General features: G+C 38.3%; 2 protein-coding genes and 2 long non-coding RNA genes across 4 annotated transcripts in view; 1 reads left to right on the forward strand and 3 right to left on the reverse strand.

Moving 5' to 3' along the window:
* The window catches only part of mrpl48 (mitochondrial ribosomal protein L48), a 64,971-nt gene that overhangs the window by 38,414 nt on the left and 7,676 nt on the right, over window positions 1-18,881 (forward strand). The gene's annotated exons all lie outside the window — the stretch shown is intronic.
* On the reverse strand, window positions 12-5,067 carry LOC145548876 (sterile alpha motif domain-containing protein 9-like). The gene is made up of 2 exons (XM_081599940.1): window positions 4,935-5,067; window positions 12-1,471 (listed from the first exon to the last, which is right to left on the reverse strand). Exons 1-2 carry the CDS (start codon window positions 5,065-5,067, stop codon window positions 24-26), a joined length of 1,581 nt encoding a protein of 526 aa, XP_081456066.1. The 3' UTR covers window positions 12-23.
* LOC145548767 (uncharacterized) lies at window positions 9,242-10,660 on the reverse strand. The gene is made up of 4 exons (XR_014084759.1): window positions 10,427-10,660; window positions 10,020-10,173; window positions 9,617-9,770; window positions 9,242-9,537 (listed from the first exon to the last, which is right to left on the reverse strand). It is a non-coding gene; the product is annotated as an uncharacterized LOC145548767 (long non-coding RNA).
* On the reverse strand, window positions 11,901-13,652 carry LOC145548768 (uncharacterized). The gene is made up of 4 exons (XR_014084761.1): window positions 13,434-13,652; window positions 13,027-13,180; window positions 12,624-12,777; window positions 11,901-12,544 (listed from the first exon to the last, which is right to left on the reverse strand). It is a non-coding gene; the product is annotated as an uncharacterized LOC145548768 (long non-coding RNA).

Raw genomic sequence — 18,881 nt, forward strand, 5'->3', positions numbered from 1 at the left:
TGCAGGCCAGAACAAAAGAAGTGCTAACATGTGCTGCTCTGGGGGTCTTTCTCACTCATGGGTATTTTCTTTCCAAACATTTTGAAAGGTTTGGAATAGGCAGGGAGTGTTTCACCTGTATTCACCAACATTATAACAGCAAGGATGTAGTTGACTTCAGCTGTTCCTGGATAGTGGCTTGACCAAATTTCTTTCCACCATGTAGCAATCTCTTTTAGATCCTTTTCTGTGTGTGCTCGGTCAAGACATGCTAGCACGCCAGCAGAGGTGGCAGCGCGGTTCTTTTTAAGCATCTGTAAAGCTTGAGCTATTTTTTGGGTGGTTTTTTTAAGTGGTGAGTTGCCAATGTACTTCCTGTAACAATCTGTGATGTCTTTAAAAATGTATTCGGGATCCTCTTTATCAGTAGAGTACTTTGAGTATGTCAAGTATTTGTCAAAAAATTCTGATTTTCTTTCCACTTCATCTTTGAGGATGTTTATAAGATCATTGAACCTGTAGAGCTTGCTGTCTCCAAGCATGTGCAGGACAGAGCATAAGGGCACGTTCTTTGTAAGAACTTCTCTCCAGGTTTTGTTTTTACTTACAAGCAAGTCATACAGAATTTTGCAGACCTGCAAGAAGCCAAACTGCCCTCTTGAGTTAAAAACATTAGAAATTGTAATCATTCCATCTTCTTTCATGTCTGTTTCCTGTTCATCTTCAGCAAGTTGCTCTTCATGTTTGAATGCTTCGATGGCATCTTTGGCCAGCTTCAAGATTTCTCTTGATTTGGCTGTAGCTTCTTTGGCCTTTAAATGGTTCTTATAGACCTGGCCCAGAGTATCAGCAATAAAGGAATTTTTTGGATCTCTTAGATTTGCAGCCTTTGCCCACATTTCTGCCTGGTAATAGTTTTTCATTTCGATGTAGTAAAAACGAGCGAGAGCTTGAGGGAAAAAGGGATTGTGATTAAACTTCTTTGACGCCACCTTCAAAACAGACACACATTGGACTCCACCTTCCATCTTCTGAATATCCAGAATGAGTTTAGAAAACCTTTCTTGGTCCTCTTTAGCATCTGATCCTGTCTTGTCCTGTGTTTTAGCTTCTCTTTTGGTAAGTATGTCTTTGACAAAGCCAAGCAAACACTGTGGGAACTCCTCAGTCTCTTCGTCTCTGCAAAAGTTATTCAGGAAGGTTATTGCTGTGTCACTTCTGGTCACTCCTGTGTGAGCTAGCATTTCTGTACAACACTTTGCTATCAGTGGGTGAGCCATACGGACCCTTCTTTTAGTTTCATCGTTTTGCTGGAAGGTGACAATGAGATGACTAAATGGCTGCATTAGCTCTTCCACTGCTCCATCATTATCCATGCTGTTTTTATAGCGGAGGAAGTTGAGGCACTGAGATTCCAGCAGATAGGATCCTGGTACATAGGCATTCAGTAAGGCCAGGAACGCAGCCAGCTGGGCTTTCAGGGGTCTTCTTGCTTTTCGAGATGAGCGAAATACTTCACATGATTTTGGATGTACCGTTCAGAGAAATTAGTCTGCATTATGTTAAAGCCATGCAGCTGAGTGATGTCACCGTACTTTGCTTTAAGTTCTTCCCTCTTTTCCCTGAATTTCTGCTTTTCCTTGTCTGACAGTTGTCTCTGTAAGACAACATTGTCACTTTCCAATAGGACATCCTTTCTCACACAGCTTAGTAAAATCGCTACAGGCTTGTTTGTGACTATTTTGTTTTTAGCAATGGTACTCATAATGCACTTTTTGAGTTTGTCCAGCATCTGCTCATCACTTATTAACAACAGTACAGTGTTCTTCTGGCCTTGACTGCCTGCTGTAAAAAGATGGATCACTTCCTGCGCCACGTTTTTGGTGTCTGAGGTTGAGTTTGTAAGAACCGTACAGCGGAAGGTTTTCTTTAAGTCCCACAATGCCTGCATTGCCATTGTAGTTCCTCCGCTTCCTGACTGGTGGAACAGTTTAACAGTGGATATCGCAGGGATTCTTGTTGTATTTTGGATTTGGTCCTTGAGTTTACTATATCCATCTCGCTTGATTAAAATTGTTCCCGTGTCAAAATCAGCCTGTTCACTTATGTAGAAGTTTAACCAGTTTGGTGGGGCCCCTTTATAAAAGTTTTTTTCAACTTGATACAGAAAGTTTGGGTCAAAACTATCACCTTCAAAATGGTCTGCATAGAGCACATCCAGTAGAGAAATGGAGTCTCCAATTTTGCTACCCACATACGTTTCATCTCCTCCCGCAGTTGATAGGGTTGATCCATTTGCCATGTCAGATTTTTGTTTCGTTTGGTTTTCTGCAAAATTAAAAGAGAGGCATTGGTTGCATTTAATTCCTTTCTCCCCTTTTCTTCCTTCCTAATATTGAGTAAGCTGGACATGTTCTTGTGGCTAATTAATATATGAAATGGGTGGTAGCAATAAACCCAGAATGTGATGCACATTATGTATTGTCATCCCCATTGCATCAATATGTGTTCTGATTTCATTTGGGCTTTCATATCAATTTTATATTTGTGTTAACTGAGAATACATACTCTGATCTCAGCTGATCTAACTGTGGTGGGCAATGCTCCTTTCATCCAGTTGTGAAACATATATAAATGTCCCCGTGTTGTTGTTTTTTTTTTTGCATTGGAGTATTTCATTTTGTAACACTTTTTGTGAAGCTACTTTTGGTATTTCAGGAAATTGCAATTTTTAACTCCGGTTAAATCTCAGGCTCTTTCATGATCAGGTTTTCTCTGTTGATCAGGGCTAGTCAGAGTGCAGTAACCTTAGGGACAATGACCTTTAACGCATCTTAATGAGCAACATCAAGGCTGAAATAAAACAGAAACTATCTGCAATATATCAAAGAAGAAGAAAAGAAATGCAACCAATATATAGTAGACTTGTTTTATATGAATGTTTCAAATTTGTTACCAGACTTTTAAAATAATTTGCATAACTTTGGAAACATCAGAAGCATTCTGAAAAAGTCAGCCAGAAAAATGGCAAAAAGTGTCACAAAATAAAACCATTATGAAATAAATAAATAAACAATTGACAAAATAAGTTCCACCGTTACATTTTTATTTAGTAGTTTTCATTAATGGGGGCACTACCGCAGTGAAGTTAGTTTCAAGTGGGATATTCGAAATTTGAGCTCCGCGGAGTAAGCGGCGTTTAGCTCAAGGTTGATCCGATTTATGAACGTTATTGTCGGCCAGCCTGGTTGTTTGCGCATGGTTGTTTGTCCTGTGTTGCCCTGCGACAGACTGGTGACCTGTCCAGGGTGAACCCCGCCTCTCGCCCGGAACGTTAGCTGGAGATAGGCACCAACACCCCTCCCGACCCCACTAAGGAACAAGGGTGTTAAGAAAATAGATGGATGTTTTCTTCAATAGATTCCAAGTCACCTGACCTATTTACTAAGAATCACTTTGAAATAATTCTACTAGTCTGTCTAGATGTGGCAGTCATTTGTTTTCCATTTTAAGTCATTTTCCTTTTTTTTTTTTTGTCAAAATTGAGTGTTTCTGCAATAGCTTCCAAGACATGGGTCTTATTGATTCAAAATCACTTTGAAATTGTTCTACAAATCATTAGAGATGAGACACCCTAATTTTTTCCCCATTTTAGATCTTTTTCCATTTTTTACGCAATTTAAATTTAAAAAAAAAAAAAAGATTGGTGTTTAATAGCTTAAATTTCTTGTGACCCACTGACAGGGAATAAAAAGGGTTAAATGGAATAAAAATGAGTGTGCTTCAACTATCCAGTCTAGTAGAATAATTTCACATTGATTTTAAGTTAATTGGTCACATGACCCATAAGCTATTGAAGAAAATCTGCACCAATCTGTCTATTGATTTCCTGTTCCATGTTGCCCTCATTCTTGATGTTATGGATTCTGTATTTTCCTCCATCTCTTTTAGCCTCTTTCATCTGCTTAACACGCTGCACACATAACCATGTTTATATGTGACTGCTGGCAGTCATATGTAAACAGACTGTAACTGATTAGAGTACCGTTTAGGGAGGGTACACATTACATAGGTGAATAAAAAGCTAAACTTGCTACAATCTTTGCCTCACTTGGCTTCTTGTCACTTGGCCCCAGCGCTGGACGGTGAATGTAACCTAAGAAGCATGATGTTCCATTTGGGTGATATGTATGGCTTGTAAAATTTGATCATCTTTTGGCATTAAGGCTTGTTTTTATGTTTAACCAAATCTCATTGTTTCTCAAGGTCATTTACAATGAGTGGTTCTGGTCAGGTCCTGAAACTGGTTAACGGACATGGGTGATGAACAGAGACAGAAATGAATGAACTAGAACAATGAACAAGATCCTAAGATACTTAAACTCCTCCACTTGGATCAGGACAGTCTTCCCTGACCCGAAGAAGGCACTCTACCCTTTTCCTGCTCAAGACCATGGCCTTGGATCTGGAGGTACTGATCCTCCTCCCGGCCGCTTCACACTCGGCTGCATACTGCTCCAGAAAAGTTGTAGATCACAACCTGATGAAGCCAGTAGGGCAACATTATCTGCCAAAGGCAGAGGCGTGATCCCAAGGCCACCAAAATGGATCCCTTCGAAAACCCGGTTGCGCAGAACGTGGCCTTGGACAGAAAACCCCCAAATCAAAAAATCTAATCAAATTTATTTATATATTACATTTCAACAACAAGGCATTTCAAAGAGCTTTACACCATAAAATCACAAATATACAAAGAGATGAGACTATGTCTAGTTAGAACCTCTCAACCTGACACACCAGCTCAGGGTCCCACCAGAGAGGTGACATTCCATGCCCATTGATAAAATGTCTATCACCCAGGGTCAGATGGCCAAGCTCCCCTCCCTCGGCCTTCTAACATCTCACATTGCACCCAGCTCTTTTGGCTAGGTGGTGAGCCCATGGGAAGGGCTCACTTTGGGCTGAGCCAGGCCAGACTCCATGTGTTTTGGCAAGCACCAGATGCTTGCTAAGGAGCACCAACTCCAGGCCCGGTTCCAGGGTGGTGCCCTGGTTACCTGCATCCAGGTGAGGGGACACTGTATCCATTAATTGTGCTCTTTGGGCTGCTCTTTGTCTAGTTCATTACCTGGGACCTCTAGCCTTGGGTGACCCTACAAGGGGTATGAAGCCCCTGACTTCGACACTCAATCCTTTCATCACGATAAGGTGGCAGCCTATGGAGAGGTGAAGAGAAAATAGGAAATATATATTTTTAAATATAAAATTGCCTAAAAAATAATAAAAATGGGTCAAAATGAATTAAAAATGAGCGTACCTCACCTCTCCAGGCTACTAAAACAATTTTAGTGATTTCGAGCAATTGGGTCACAGCTTAGTGAGAACTCCTGCTCGCGTTCTCACCAGTTCTCACTGAAAGAGTCAGAAAAACTCTGATGGAGTCGACATCTGATGGAGTTGACAAAAAGCTAAGCTACCTCAATTTATATGATGTTATTCTGATGGAGGCCATGTTGTTGCTCATCAGGTCCATGAAATCTTTACATTTTACCAAAATTAAGCTTTTATTTCACAAAATTTCATCAAAGTTTTGTAAATTGTCAGTTATGGTGTTGACACATCATGGTTGTGACGAACAACTTAGGAATAAAAAGAAAAAACTAAAGAATAACATAAGCTAACCAGAGCTAACTAGCCCTCTTAGCAAAGGAAGAGAAGGAAAGTGGTCAGAAGTTCTGGTGCCCCCAATAATGCCTGATTTTTTTACATTCTTTTCATTTCTGACGGCGTTGACAAAAACAAGGGACAAATTTCAATGGAGTTGGAAAATATATAAAAATTATTTTTTTTATTTAATTTATTGATACTTTTATATTTATATGACTACTCACACTTAATTGTCATAATATATAATTTTAGTATTTCTTTAATTGTTTTAAACTATTATAATGTATTGAGTTATGTTCCTGGCCAAGGGCTTTTACAGGCATCATCCACCGACTACAATGTTTAAAATAAAAAAAATATTCTGTGAACACCAGGAAAATATACATTGTTGTGCTCACATGACCCAGGTTAGTTTAGTTAGATATTTGAAAAAATTATATTTTGTGTATATTTTATTCAAATTTTGTGCTTTATCCATAGGACCTGTTTTGTCCCTATTCTCAAGAATCACCAGTATATGACTTTAAATAATTTAATAGAGGATAGTGTGTCTCATGTAAAAGCATGCACTGACAATGAGTTGGTCACAATTCAAGGCATTTATTAACATTTGTTCGACAGTAGTGTTGGGTTCAGTAATTTGTTGACAGTCCCTAAGTGAACCTCCGAGTGCTTGAGGGGAGCGGTGGAGAACGGCTGGCCGACATTAGTGTTCATAAATCGGATCAACCTTGAGCTAAACACCGGTTACTCCGCGGAGCTCGAATATCAAATATCCAAATTGAAACCAACTTCACTGCGGCGGGGGACACTTATATGATCGGCTATTAATTAATAATACGTTTAGTTTTGAATGGTATACTTCTGCACTATCCGGGAGCCACATTTAAACTAAATAAAAACGTGCCAGGCCAGCTTTACCCGAGACTTATTGCTGGTGAGTCTGGCTCGCTCGCATTGAACTCAATAGGCCAATTTTTGGTAACTCAATGGAAATGTTGTCATTTAGCACAGAATGAGTTGTTATAAACATAGGAGATTTGAGTCCAAAATAGCCATGCTTCTTACCTGTATTTTTTTTTTTTTTTCCCAAGAAAAAACAAATACGTCGTATTCGGTCAAGGTCTGGTCTGAGCTCCGAGCAGACCAACCACACCCAGCTTGGGAGAAACCTTGGAAGAACCTCCCTCTGCTGGTGAATTACAACTACGACACCATTCAAGTCACTGCATAATGGAGTTCGAACCTAATTCATCGCCAAAAAGAAAATAAAAATGACATTACAGTGCCACTTTGCATTTAAGGTATCACCTAGACCCATATAAACACTTTCCATCCTAACTGGATCGTTGTCATATCAATCATCTGATGTACGTACATTGACAAAATATGAATGAAGGCATTAACTTGACTTGTTAAAATGTGTGCTACCTTTTTCATACGCACGTGCAACAACGTGGCTGAAATGAAGCACTTCTTTAGAGTTGGTCAAATTTTCTCTACAACAATGTAAACAGCTCATTGCCAGTTATGGAAAATAGAGGATGGCTGCGGCACAACTAGACGCTAGCGCCAGATTTTTGTAATTTCTTACAGTTTAGAGAAAAACAAAACAAAAAGCACTACATTTTAAAACGTTTCTATGGTTAAATTTCTTTATGTTGAGTGCACAAGAAAACATGTTCTTACCTTGGTGCATAGGAATAATGTGTCTGATGTGTTGTTCACAGACTACGTTTTGCAGCGTGTACTTTGAACGGCAATAAATGCACTGTGGCTTGCTGCACCTTAGCGTCATTGCTTTAAAAAACCTTTTATGGCTAGAACAAATAAAACAGCTAGTGTAGGTAGGTGCATGTTATTTAACAGGCCAAAGTCGCCCTCTGCTGGACAAGAACTTTAAAGGTAACTAGAAAATTTCTGAAGAAATTTAATCGGGGCCTGCCAAAGTGTGCCCGTCGGTTGAACCCAGCGTTCTGATACCGCGGTAAAGCTAGCCGGCTCTGCTTCCAGCCGGCCCAGCCAAGTACACCTCGCTGCAGCATGCAGAAAGGGGCGGGGACGGACCACTGTCAGCCTCTTACCTTATATGGAAATGGGACCATTGCAATCCGGAAGTGAAGGGGGCGCTAGTGGCGCTATTTCCTGTACCAGCCGCGTTAATAATAATAATAATAATAATAATAATAATAATAATAATAATAATAGAAATAAAAATGTAACGTGGTATGTCCCTTTAAAAAAATAATTAAAACTATTGTTTTTTTAATGTTAAAATCACATTAGTAATAAACAACTTAAAACAAGCAACAATAATGAATTATTATGTATATGTATTTATCTATTGTCACCCAATCTAGCTGAAACAAAAGGCTTAAAAAATATTTAGGAACACATTTATCCATCCATTAATTATCATACACGCACGCATGACCCTGGGCAGATCACCAGTCCATCCTAGATTAAGAAAACAGATACCAAATACTTCAAGAACGCTGTAGTTCAATTAATAGATTGTGATGTAGTGAAACGTACTCTTATAATAAATAAATTTAAATCTAAAATATAACTAGTGCCAAAAACTATTATGCTTGGTTGCAGGTGAGCTCAACTATTGTCATTGTTTACCATAAAGTCTCATTGGAAACCTTTCCTGTAAGGACTCCAGCTTAACCAGTAATCTGATAAAAGACACTGGACTGGTGTCCCACTATTCAATTTAGAAATTCTATATCAACTCTACCAGTTGTATTTGATTCACAAACTGCGCTCAAATATTCAATTGTTGCAAAACCCAGAGAGACTTTTGTAAAACTTTAAATGTAGCTTCAAACTGGAAACACTCAAAGAAAGTAGGTTTTAGAAAGTTTATTTGACAAGAGAATGATCCACTGTGGATTAATCATTGTTTCTGTATGAAAAGCTTCTTTGAAGTCACCAGATAAATAAATCAGGCTTATGTGTACATTCTAACGCTCTTCAATTCAGCCAATCAGCTCATCATGCGCCTCCGTCTCAGCCTATCGGCGCCGGTCTCCTCATCTTCTTGAATTACCCTTCATAAAGTCCGGCTTGATGTGAACAACTGCTCCTCACCCGAGTTTCCATCACCTCCACCCGGTCTCCACCGTCGCTCAGCATACCTTTAATCTTTGTATTATGGTATGTTTCTAACTGAACATGTTTCTGTATTTGGTTGCTTTATTTAAATAAAAACAGTTGATTCTGATTGCTAAAACATAAACGACTGAGGTTTGCAAAGACAATTTTTATTTCTTCCAGTCATTGTTAAAGTATATGAAACGTTACACATGAAATACTGAAAGGTATTATCTTTGCTTGTATTTCAAAATTTTAAAACAAGGTTATCCAATTGTTAAACAATGCTGTTACAATATATTTACAACTACTTTATTGGTTCTACTTTCTCTTTAATATATTAGAGCCACAATGTTACTTTTCCTGGAAACAACAGTTCTACCAAAAAACTAAATAATATAAATCAACTGAACTACAACAAAAGGAACACTAAAAATGTACATAATGTTTAAAGAACACATTGTGAAAAACTAAAGGATGACGGAACAAATCCAAATGTCAGCAGAACAGATTTACAAAGATGTCACCAAAAAAGAACAATGTGTGACAACTGAAATGTGTGAAAGACTGTGGAAAACAACTATTATTCTCCTTGCATTCAGTACTGACATCCAGGGCAGTGTCCAGGTCTGCCATCACAGTAGTAACGAGGGTAATCTCCTCGTCTTCCATTTCCAGTGAAGCCCACACAGTCTTTATATTGCCGGTTACAGGAAGAACACGTAACAACTGCAAAAGGAATCCGGTTTTCTGCCTTGAATGACTTTGAAAATTTACCCCAGTTGATCTCACCTGTAAATGAATGATAAATTTCATGTAGTTTAAATCTAATTTAACATGTTTTATGTGGAAAAAAGTCAAAGGTTCTTACCATCCAGCCAAGCAAAGTGAGTCCTCTTCCTGAACACTGGGTCAGACACAATGGCTTTAAAGCGCTTGCAGGTTAATGCCAAGGTGAGGTAAGCTGCATCTCCCTGTGCTAGTATCACCTCTTGGAGAACAGCTTCCAGTACATCCAAAGGCATCTGAAAATTACAGAAAAACAGGTGCATTGCAAGACTATCACCAGAATAATGGCTATGAGGGAACTACACCCACCTATGATGGCAGCTTTTAGTTTATAAAAAGTGTTAGACTTTCCAGAAATGTTGGCGAGCAAAAACATATTTCAAAAAGGATTAACCTTTTTCTAGTCTTTTTTATGAAAAAAAACAACTACAAAACTGTTAAGAAGGTAAATAAATAAATGATAGTGTAAGTGTAGCTTTACATACCGTTATGTTGAACCGTAGCAGTTCTTGTTATGTGATTCTGTACCTTGAACGACTCATCGGCTTTGTATGAGCAAAGAGGACAGAGATATCCGTCATTCGTGCAATACGGAATAATCTTCTCTCCGTTACGAATGTTACAAATAGAAACGTGGATCTGTTAAATAAAATAAAAAAACAAAGTTTGAGCATAAAATACACTTATCAATTATACATTTTATTTACTTTTCTATTTTTATCTAATGGTGCCCTGCAGGGAAATAATTAGCTATGCTACATGCTAAATTTAACCTTACCTTCTATGAATTACGCATTTCAATAGTCTACAGCTGTTTATTATATGCTCAACGTCATCTAGAAAAGCGTATTGATTTACTATGTGATAAAAATTTTAAAGAAGGTAAAAATACCTTTTGCTGACTTTGCGCCTTTTCCATTTTGGATCGTGTGCCGAACACATGAACCCTCTCAAACTTCTTTCAATCGGCATCTCAAACCCGCTTCTTTAAGGTATTTATACTAGAAATTAGGAAAATAGCGCCCCCTTCACTTCCGGAGTGCAATGGTCCCATTTCCATATAAGGTATGAGGCTGACAGTGGTCCGTCCCCGCCCCTTTCTGCATGCTGCAGCGAGGACCTTCTCCAAGTACACCTCGCTGCAGCATGCAGAAAGGGGCGGGGACGGACCACTGTCAGCCTCTTACCTTATATGGAAATGGGACCATTGCAATCCGGAAGTGAAGGGGGCGCTAGTGGCGCTATTTCCTGTACCAGCCGCGTTAATAATAATAATAATAATAATAATAATAATAATAATAATAATAATAATAATAATAATAATAGAAATAAAAATGTAACGTGGTATGTCCCTTTAAAAAAATAATTAAAACTATTGTTTTTTTAATGTTAAAATCACATTAGTAATAAACAACTTAAAACAAGCAACAATAATGAATTATTATGTATATGTATTTATCTATTGTCACCCAATCTAGCTGAAACAAAAGGCTTAAAAAATATTTAGGAACACATTTATCCATCCATTAATTATCATACACGCACGCATGACCCTGGGCAGATCACCAGTCCATCCTAGATTAAGAAAACAGATACCAAATACTTCAAGAACGCTGTAGTTCAATTAATAGATTGTGATGTAGTGAAACGTACTCTTATAATAAATAAATTTAAATCTAAAATATAACTAGTGCCAAAAACTATTATGCTTGGTTGCAGGTGAGCTCAACTATTGTCATTGTTTACCATAAAGTCTCATTGGAAACCTTTCCTGTAAGGACTCCAGCTTAACCAGTAATCTGATAAAAGACACTGGACTGGTGTCCCACTATTCAATTTAGAAATTCTATATCAACTCTACCAGTTGTATTTGATTCACAAACTGCGCTCAAATATTCAATTGTTGCAAAACCCAGAGAGACTTTTGTAAAACTTTAAATGTAGCTTCAAACTGGAAACACTCAAAGAAAGTAGGTTTTAGAAAGTTTATTTGACAAGAGAATGATCCACTGTGGATTAATCATTGTTTCTGTATGAAAAGCTTCTTTGAAGTCACCAGATAAATAAATCAGGCTTATGTGTACATTCTAACGCTCTTCAATTCAGCCAATCAGCTCATCATGCGCCTCCGTCTCAGCCTATCGGCGCCGGTCTCCTCATCTTCTTGAATTACCCTTCATAAAGTCCGGCTTGATGTGAACAACTGCTCCTCACCCGAGTTTCCATCACCTCCACCCGGTCTCCACCGTCGCTCAGCATACCTTTAATCTTTGTATTATGGTATGTTTCTAACTGAACATGTTTCTGTATTTGGTTGCTTTATTTAAATAAAAACAGTTGATTCTGATTGCTAAAACATAAACGACTGAGGTTTGCAAAGACAATTTTTATTTCTTCCAGTCATTGTTAAAGTATATGAAACGTTACACATGAAATACTGAAAGGTATTATCTTTGCTTGTATTTCAAAATTTTAAAACAAGGTTATCCAATTGTTAAACAATGCTGTTACAATATATTTACAACTACTTTATTGGTTCTACTTTCTCTTTAATATATTAGAGCCACAATGTTACTTTTCCTGGAAACAACAGTTCTACCAAAAAACTAAATAATATAAATCAACTGAACTACAACAAAAGGAACACTAAAAAATGTACATAATGTTTAAAGAACACATTGTGAAAAACTAAAGGATGACGGAACAAATCCAAATGTCAGCAGAACAGATTTACAAAGATGTCACCAAAAAAGAACAATGTGTGACAACTGAAATGTGTGAAAGACTGTGGAAAACAACTATTATTCTCCTTGCATTCAGTACTGACATCCAGGGCAGTGTCCAGGTCTGCCATCACAGTAGTAACGAGGGTAATCTCCTCGTCTTCCATTTCCAGTGAAGCCCACACAGTCTTTATATTGCCGGTTACAGGAAGAACACGTAACAACTGCAAAAGGAATCCGGTTTTCTGCCTTGAATGACTTTGAAAATTTACCCCAGTTGATCTCACCTGTAAATGAATGATAAATTTCATGTAGTTTAAATCTAATTTAACATGTTTTATGTGGAAAAAAGTCAAAGGTTCTTACCATCCAGCCAAGCAAAGTGAGTCCTCTTCCTGAACACTGGGTCAGACACAATGGCTTTAAAGCGCTTGCAGGTTAATGCCAAGGTGAGGTAAGCTGCATCTCCCTGTGCTAGTATCACCTCTTGGAGAACAGCTTCCAGTACATCCAAAGGCATCTGAAAATTACAGAAAAACAGGTGCATTGCAAGACTATCACCAGAATAATGGCTATGAGGGAACTACACCCACCTATGATGGCAGCTTTTAGTTTATAAAAAGTGTTAGACTTTCCAGAAATGTTGGCGAGCAAAAACATATTTCAAAAAGGATTAACCTTTTTCTAGTCTTTTTTATGAAAAAAAACAACTACAAAACTGTTAAGAAGGTAAATAAATAAATGATAGTGTAAGTGTAGCTTTACATACCGTTATGTTGAACCGTAGCAGTTCTTGTTATGTGATTCTGTACCTTGAACGACTCATCGGCTTTGTATGAGCAAAGAGGACAGAGATATCCGTCATTCGTGCAATACGGAATAATCTTCTCTCCGTTACGAATGTTACAAATAGAAACGTGGATCTGTTAAATAAAATAAAAAAACAAAGTTTGAGCATAAAATACACTTATCAATTATACATTTTATTTACTTTTCTATTTTTATCTAATGGTGCCCTGCAGGGAAATAATTAGCTATGCTACATGCTAAATTTAACCTTACCTTCTATGAATTACGCATTTCAATAGTCTACAGCTGTTTATTATATGCTCAACGTCATCTAGAAAAGCGTATTGATTTACTATGTGATAAAAATTTTAAAGAAGGTAAAAATACCTTTTGCTGACTTTGCGCCTTTTCCATTTTGGATCGTGTGCCGAACACATGAACCCTCTCAAACTTCTTTCAATCGGCATCTCAAACCCGCTTCTTTAAGGTATTTATACTAGAAATTAGGAAAATAGCGCCCCCTTCACTTCCGGAGTGCAATGGTCCCATTTCCATATAAGGTATGAGGCTGACAGTGGTCCGTCCCGCCCCTTTCTGCATGCTGCAGCGAGGACCTTCTCGGCCCAGCACACGATATACAAGTGCGCGATAGCTCAAGACATATATATAACCCTAACCCATTTACGTGCTGCTTTCACAATAAAAGCGCACATCCGGTCCATTTTTGAGCTACTCAAAATAGGTTTTCAGCCGCCGCATTTGCAAACAGAAAATAATATATGCTGAAAAACTAATGCAAAATAAAAACTAATATATATTGTCTGTTACTACCCAATAGTAAGTCCCGCCCACTCCTCACAACTCTTTGGACTCACTACGGCCCAGTTCTCTGTCTAACAGGTCCGGAAAACCCCCAGAAACTCGGGTCTTACCCTAGCAATAGTTTGTGGAGAATTATCTGTTTAAACTGGGGTCGGAAAGGACTCGTCTAGCTCTGACTACCTTCGATCCAGAAGTTATGACCTTTTACAGTTGAGGAGCAATCCGCTGAGTAGCCCTCACAGCGACATAACCCCTACAACCACTCCTGTTAACGGTAGCTCCTTTCCTAAAATAACGGCACTTGTTAACGGCTAGATTAAATTTAGTGACTTAGATTTAAGTCCCAAGGTCATTATTTTAGTTTTGGCTAAAAGCAACCTATAAAACATTTCTACTTTTTCCTCCCAGAATCAAACTTCATAGCTATTTCACAACCATCAAAGAACTTTAAGGTGACTCATTAATTGAATGTCCACAACATCTTTTAGATTTTCTTAAATGCTAATTATTTTATTAGTAAGGCAATTTTGCAAGGGTCAGTACAGCTTAATTCAGTAGCAGAAATAATCAAATAAGTAAAATCAATAATCTAGCCTATCTTTCCCTAATGCTGACACTGAGAACTAAAAAAGGGAAACTTTGAGAGAGACGGACAGAGTTTGGCATTTTGAACCCCAGAACTGGCCTGATGATGAAGGTGTTGCAGCAGCAGGAGGTTCCCAGTACAGGAAGAGTACTGACTTAGAGCGGCAGGTCTCGGGCCTCAGGGTGACTTCCTCATGCGCGTAGCGGTCCTCAGCTTCTTGTCTTGCAGCTCTGTAGCTCCCTTCTCCTCGTCTCACGATCTTCCTGGTCCCACGGAAGGAACACACCAGTTCTTCCTCTTTGCCTTTGTTCTTTGCCTTTGTCTTTATCTTTGTCTTTATCTTCATCTTTGCCTTGGTCTTTGTCTTTGGGGGTCTAAACCCAGCTGTTGAGAGAAGTGCGATTTGAAGCCACATGTTGCGGGGCTAACGGGTTGGTCCCCATGTGCAGAACAGTCTTCGGTTCTGTGGCCCCGGCTCTTCTTCAGCTGCAGAGTTCTTTGTCCATCTCCGTCTTGGCTCGAAGCTGCCTGAAGGATCCAACCAAAGATTCCTCTTTTGCACCCACCTTATAAAGGATTTATCCACCCTTTTGGTGCGTTTACATTGGCTAGCTTTGTTGCTGTGCCTGTCTCATTGGCTGACTGCTTGGACAGATGATCTCATCTCCGTCACTTTGGAGACCTCATGACCTGATGTCTGTTCTAATGTCCCCAAGTTGCTCAACAGTTCCTCCTACCTCTGTTTCCTGCCCAACCTTTTCTTAGGCAAGTTGAAGTTTAGCAATAAGGCCTTGGTCTTCTCCGTTCTCCTATCAGTTCCCCTTTTCCCCTGACCTTCCACCTACCATCTACCTCCTACACAACATCAGTGACCTTTAATTACAGTTACAACATTTTACACCTTTTCAAGTTCAATGTCAAAATCACATTTATAACCTTTTAGTTTATCTGATTCAACATTCATTTATAATGTTATAATAACCATAACTTATTAGTTACTCTTATTATAATCATAAGGTGAGTTATTACAGACATTTCTGAAAAGAACCCAATAATAATCCATTATTGTAATTATCTGATACCAAATTACAGTTACTTGTTTCACCTTTAAGTACTTCCACAAGTGTAAGAGTAAGTGTAAATATTCTTATAATCAAATCAACATCAACCACTGGTTAAACCAATATTAATTATTGGCATAATTATAAGTCATTATTTTAAGTATTTTACTCTGGGTTTTATCCAATCTCTCAAAATGTTTAGATTTTATTCTTTAAAAACCTTTAATGCTTTAAAATAAGGAATGGTCTGAACTATTTTTAGCCTGATGCAAGAAAGAAACTTCCTCTTTATTAAGGAAACCAGCTCTTCCTGTTTCATGACTCTCTTTCTGCCTGACTTTGATTTTTTATGATTAAATAGAAAAAAGTAGAATTAAACAAAGTTTGCAGGACACAATAACAACACACGCAACCAGATTCATTTTATTACAGTCTGACTCTATTGTTGGGTCTTGATGTCACCTATGTCATTAATTTTACGGTAATTTTATTTGTTATTACTATTAAACTAAAATCTCCAGCATGGGGAAGTGGGATGAGCTCGACTTTTCTCGACAATATATATATCTCTCATATATATGTATATATCAGAAAGTTGCAACTAGATCTGATGTGTAATTTCAAAAATAAAAGCTTTTCAAAAAAGTCATTTTTTATCTTTTCCCCCTAAGTTGCCGTGCCCATTGCTGAGAAACTCTCTGTTTCCAAAGACTGCTACCACTTCAGAGTGACAGAAGGACACCTCTAGAACAGAACCTGAAAGTGGCAACTAGATCTGATGTGTAATTTCAAAATAAAAGCCTGTCAAAAAGTCTTGTTTTAATATTTTCCCTCTTACGTTGCCGTGCCCATTTCTGAGAAACTCTCTGCTTCCAATGATTGCTACCACTTCAGAGTGACAGAGGGACACCTCTAGAGCAAAACCTGAAAGTGGCAACTAGATCGGATGTGTAATTTCAAAATAAAACACTATGAAAATAGCACTTTGTATCTTTTCTCTCTAAGTTGCCATGCCCATTGCTGAGAAACTCTCTGTTTCCAAAGACTGCTACCACTTCTGGATGACAGAGGGACACCTCTAGAACAGAACCAGAAAGTGGCAACTAGATCTGATGTATAATTTCACAATAAAAGACTTTCAAAAAAGTAATTTGTTTAATGTTTTCCCCCTAAGTTGCTGTACCCATTGCTGAGAAACTCTCTGTTTCCAATGACTGATACCACTTCTGGATGACAGAGGGACACCTCTAGAACAGAACCAGAAAGTGGCAACTGAATCTGATGTATAATTTCAAAATAAAAGACCATTAACGTAGTACTTTGTATCTTTTTCCCCCGAAGTTGCCATGCCCATTGCTGAGAAACTCTGTTTCCAATGACTGTTACCACTTCTGTGTGAAAGAGGGACACCTGTGGAACAGAACCAGAAAGTGACAACTACATCTGATGTATAATTTCAAAATAAAAGGCTTTCAAAAAAGTACTTTATATCTTTTTTTACTTATATACAAACCGGATTCCAAAAAAAGTTGGGACACTAAACAAATTGTGAATAAAAACTGAATGCAATGATGTGTAGGTGCCAACATCTAATATTTTATTCTCAATATAACACAAATCACAGACCAAAAGTTTAAAATGAGAGAATATATCATTTTAAGGGAAAAATATGTTGTTTCAAAATTTCCCAGTGTCTACAAATCTCAAAAAAGTTGGGACAAGTAGCAATCAGTGGCTGGAAAAAGGAAATTGAATATATAACAAACAACCGGGAGACCAATTAACACTCATTAGGTCAATTGACAATATGATTGGGTATAAAAAGAGCTTCTTAGAGTGTAAGTGTCTCTGTGAAGCCAAGATGGTAAGAAGATCACCAATTCCACCATTGTTGCACAGAATGATGGTGCAGCAATACCAGAATGGTCTTACCCAGCGTAAAATAGAAAAGACTTTTAAGTTATCATCATCAACTGTGCATTACATTATCAAGAGATTCAGAGAATCTGGAACAATAGCTGTGCGTAAGGGTCAAGGCCGTAAAACTCTACTAGATGCTTGTGATCTCCGGGCCCTTAAACGTCACTGCACCTCAAACAGTAATGCCACTGTCAAGGAAATAACAACAATGGCTCAGGAATACTTCCAGAAAGCATTGTCAGTGAACACAATCCACCGTCCCATCCGCCGCTGCCAGCTGAAACTCTACAATGCAAAGAGGAAGCCATTTCTAAGCTCAGCCATTTGCACTGGTCCAGGAGTCATTTAAAATGGAGTGAGGCTAAATGGATGACTGTTCTGTGGTCAGATGAGTCATGATTTGAAGTTCTTTATGGACACTGGGACACCATGTCATCCGGACCAGAGAGGACAAGGAAAACCCAAGTTGTTATCAAGCTGATGGTATGTGGTTGCATGAGTGCTGGTGGCCTGGGCAGCTTGCATGTCTGGAAAGGCTCCATTAATGCAGAAAACTATGTTCAGGTTCTAGAACAACATATGTTCCCATCTAGACGTCGTCATCTCTTTCAGGGAAGACCCTGCATTTTTCAACAAGATGATGCCAGACCACATTCTGCAGCAATTATGGCTACGTAGGAGAAGGATCCGGGCACTGAAATGTCCAGCCTGCAGTCCAGATCTTTCACCTATAGAGAACATTTGGCGCATCATAAAGAGGAAGGTGTGACAAAGAAGGCCCAAGACGATTGAACCGTTAGAGGCCGGTAGTAAACATCAATGGGAGAGCATTCCTATTTCTAAACTGGAGAATCTGGTCTCCTCTGTCCCCAGACATCTGTTGAGTGATGTAAGAAGAAGGGGAGATGCCACACAGTGGTAAAAATGGCCTTGTCCCAACTTTTTGGGGATTTGTTGACATCATGAAATTTTTAAAAATATTTTTCCCTTAAAATTATACATTCTCTCAGTTTAAACTTTTGATCTGTGATTTGTGTTCTATTGAGAATAAAATGTTAGATGTTGGCACCTCCACATGATTGCATTCGGTTTTTATTCACAATTTGTTTAGTGTCCCAACTTTTTTGGAATCTGGTTTGTATATAAGTAGTACTTATATATAGCGATAGAAAGATGGATAGATACATAGATAGATAGAGATGGATATAACACAGAAAAATTTGTATATAAATAAGATGATTGAGTTAAACCCGAAATGAAAAGTGAGGCAGCTCTTCACTACAAAAACTTTTTTGACAGGCTTTTATTTTGAAATTAGACATCAGATCTTGTTGACACTTTCTGGTTCTGTTCTAGAGGGGTCCCTCTGTCATCCAGAAGTGGTAGCAGTCTTTGGAAACAGAGAGTTTCTCAGCAATGGGCATGGCAACTTAGAGAGAAAAGATG

Source organism: Poecilia reticulata, chromosome 18, assembly GCF_904066995.2.
Source record: "Poecilia reticulata chromosome 18, P_reticulata-male-v2, whole genome shotgun sequence".
Taxonomy (NCBI): Eukaryota; Metazoa; Chordata; class Actinopteri; order Cyprinodontiformes; family Poeciliidae; genus Poecilia; species Poecilia reticulata.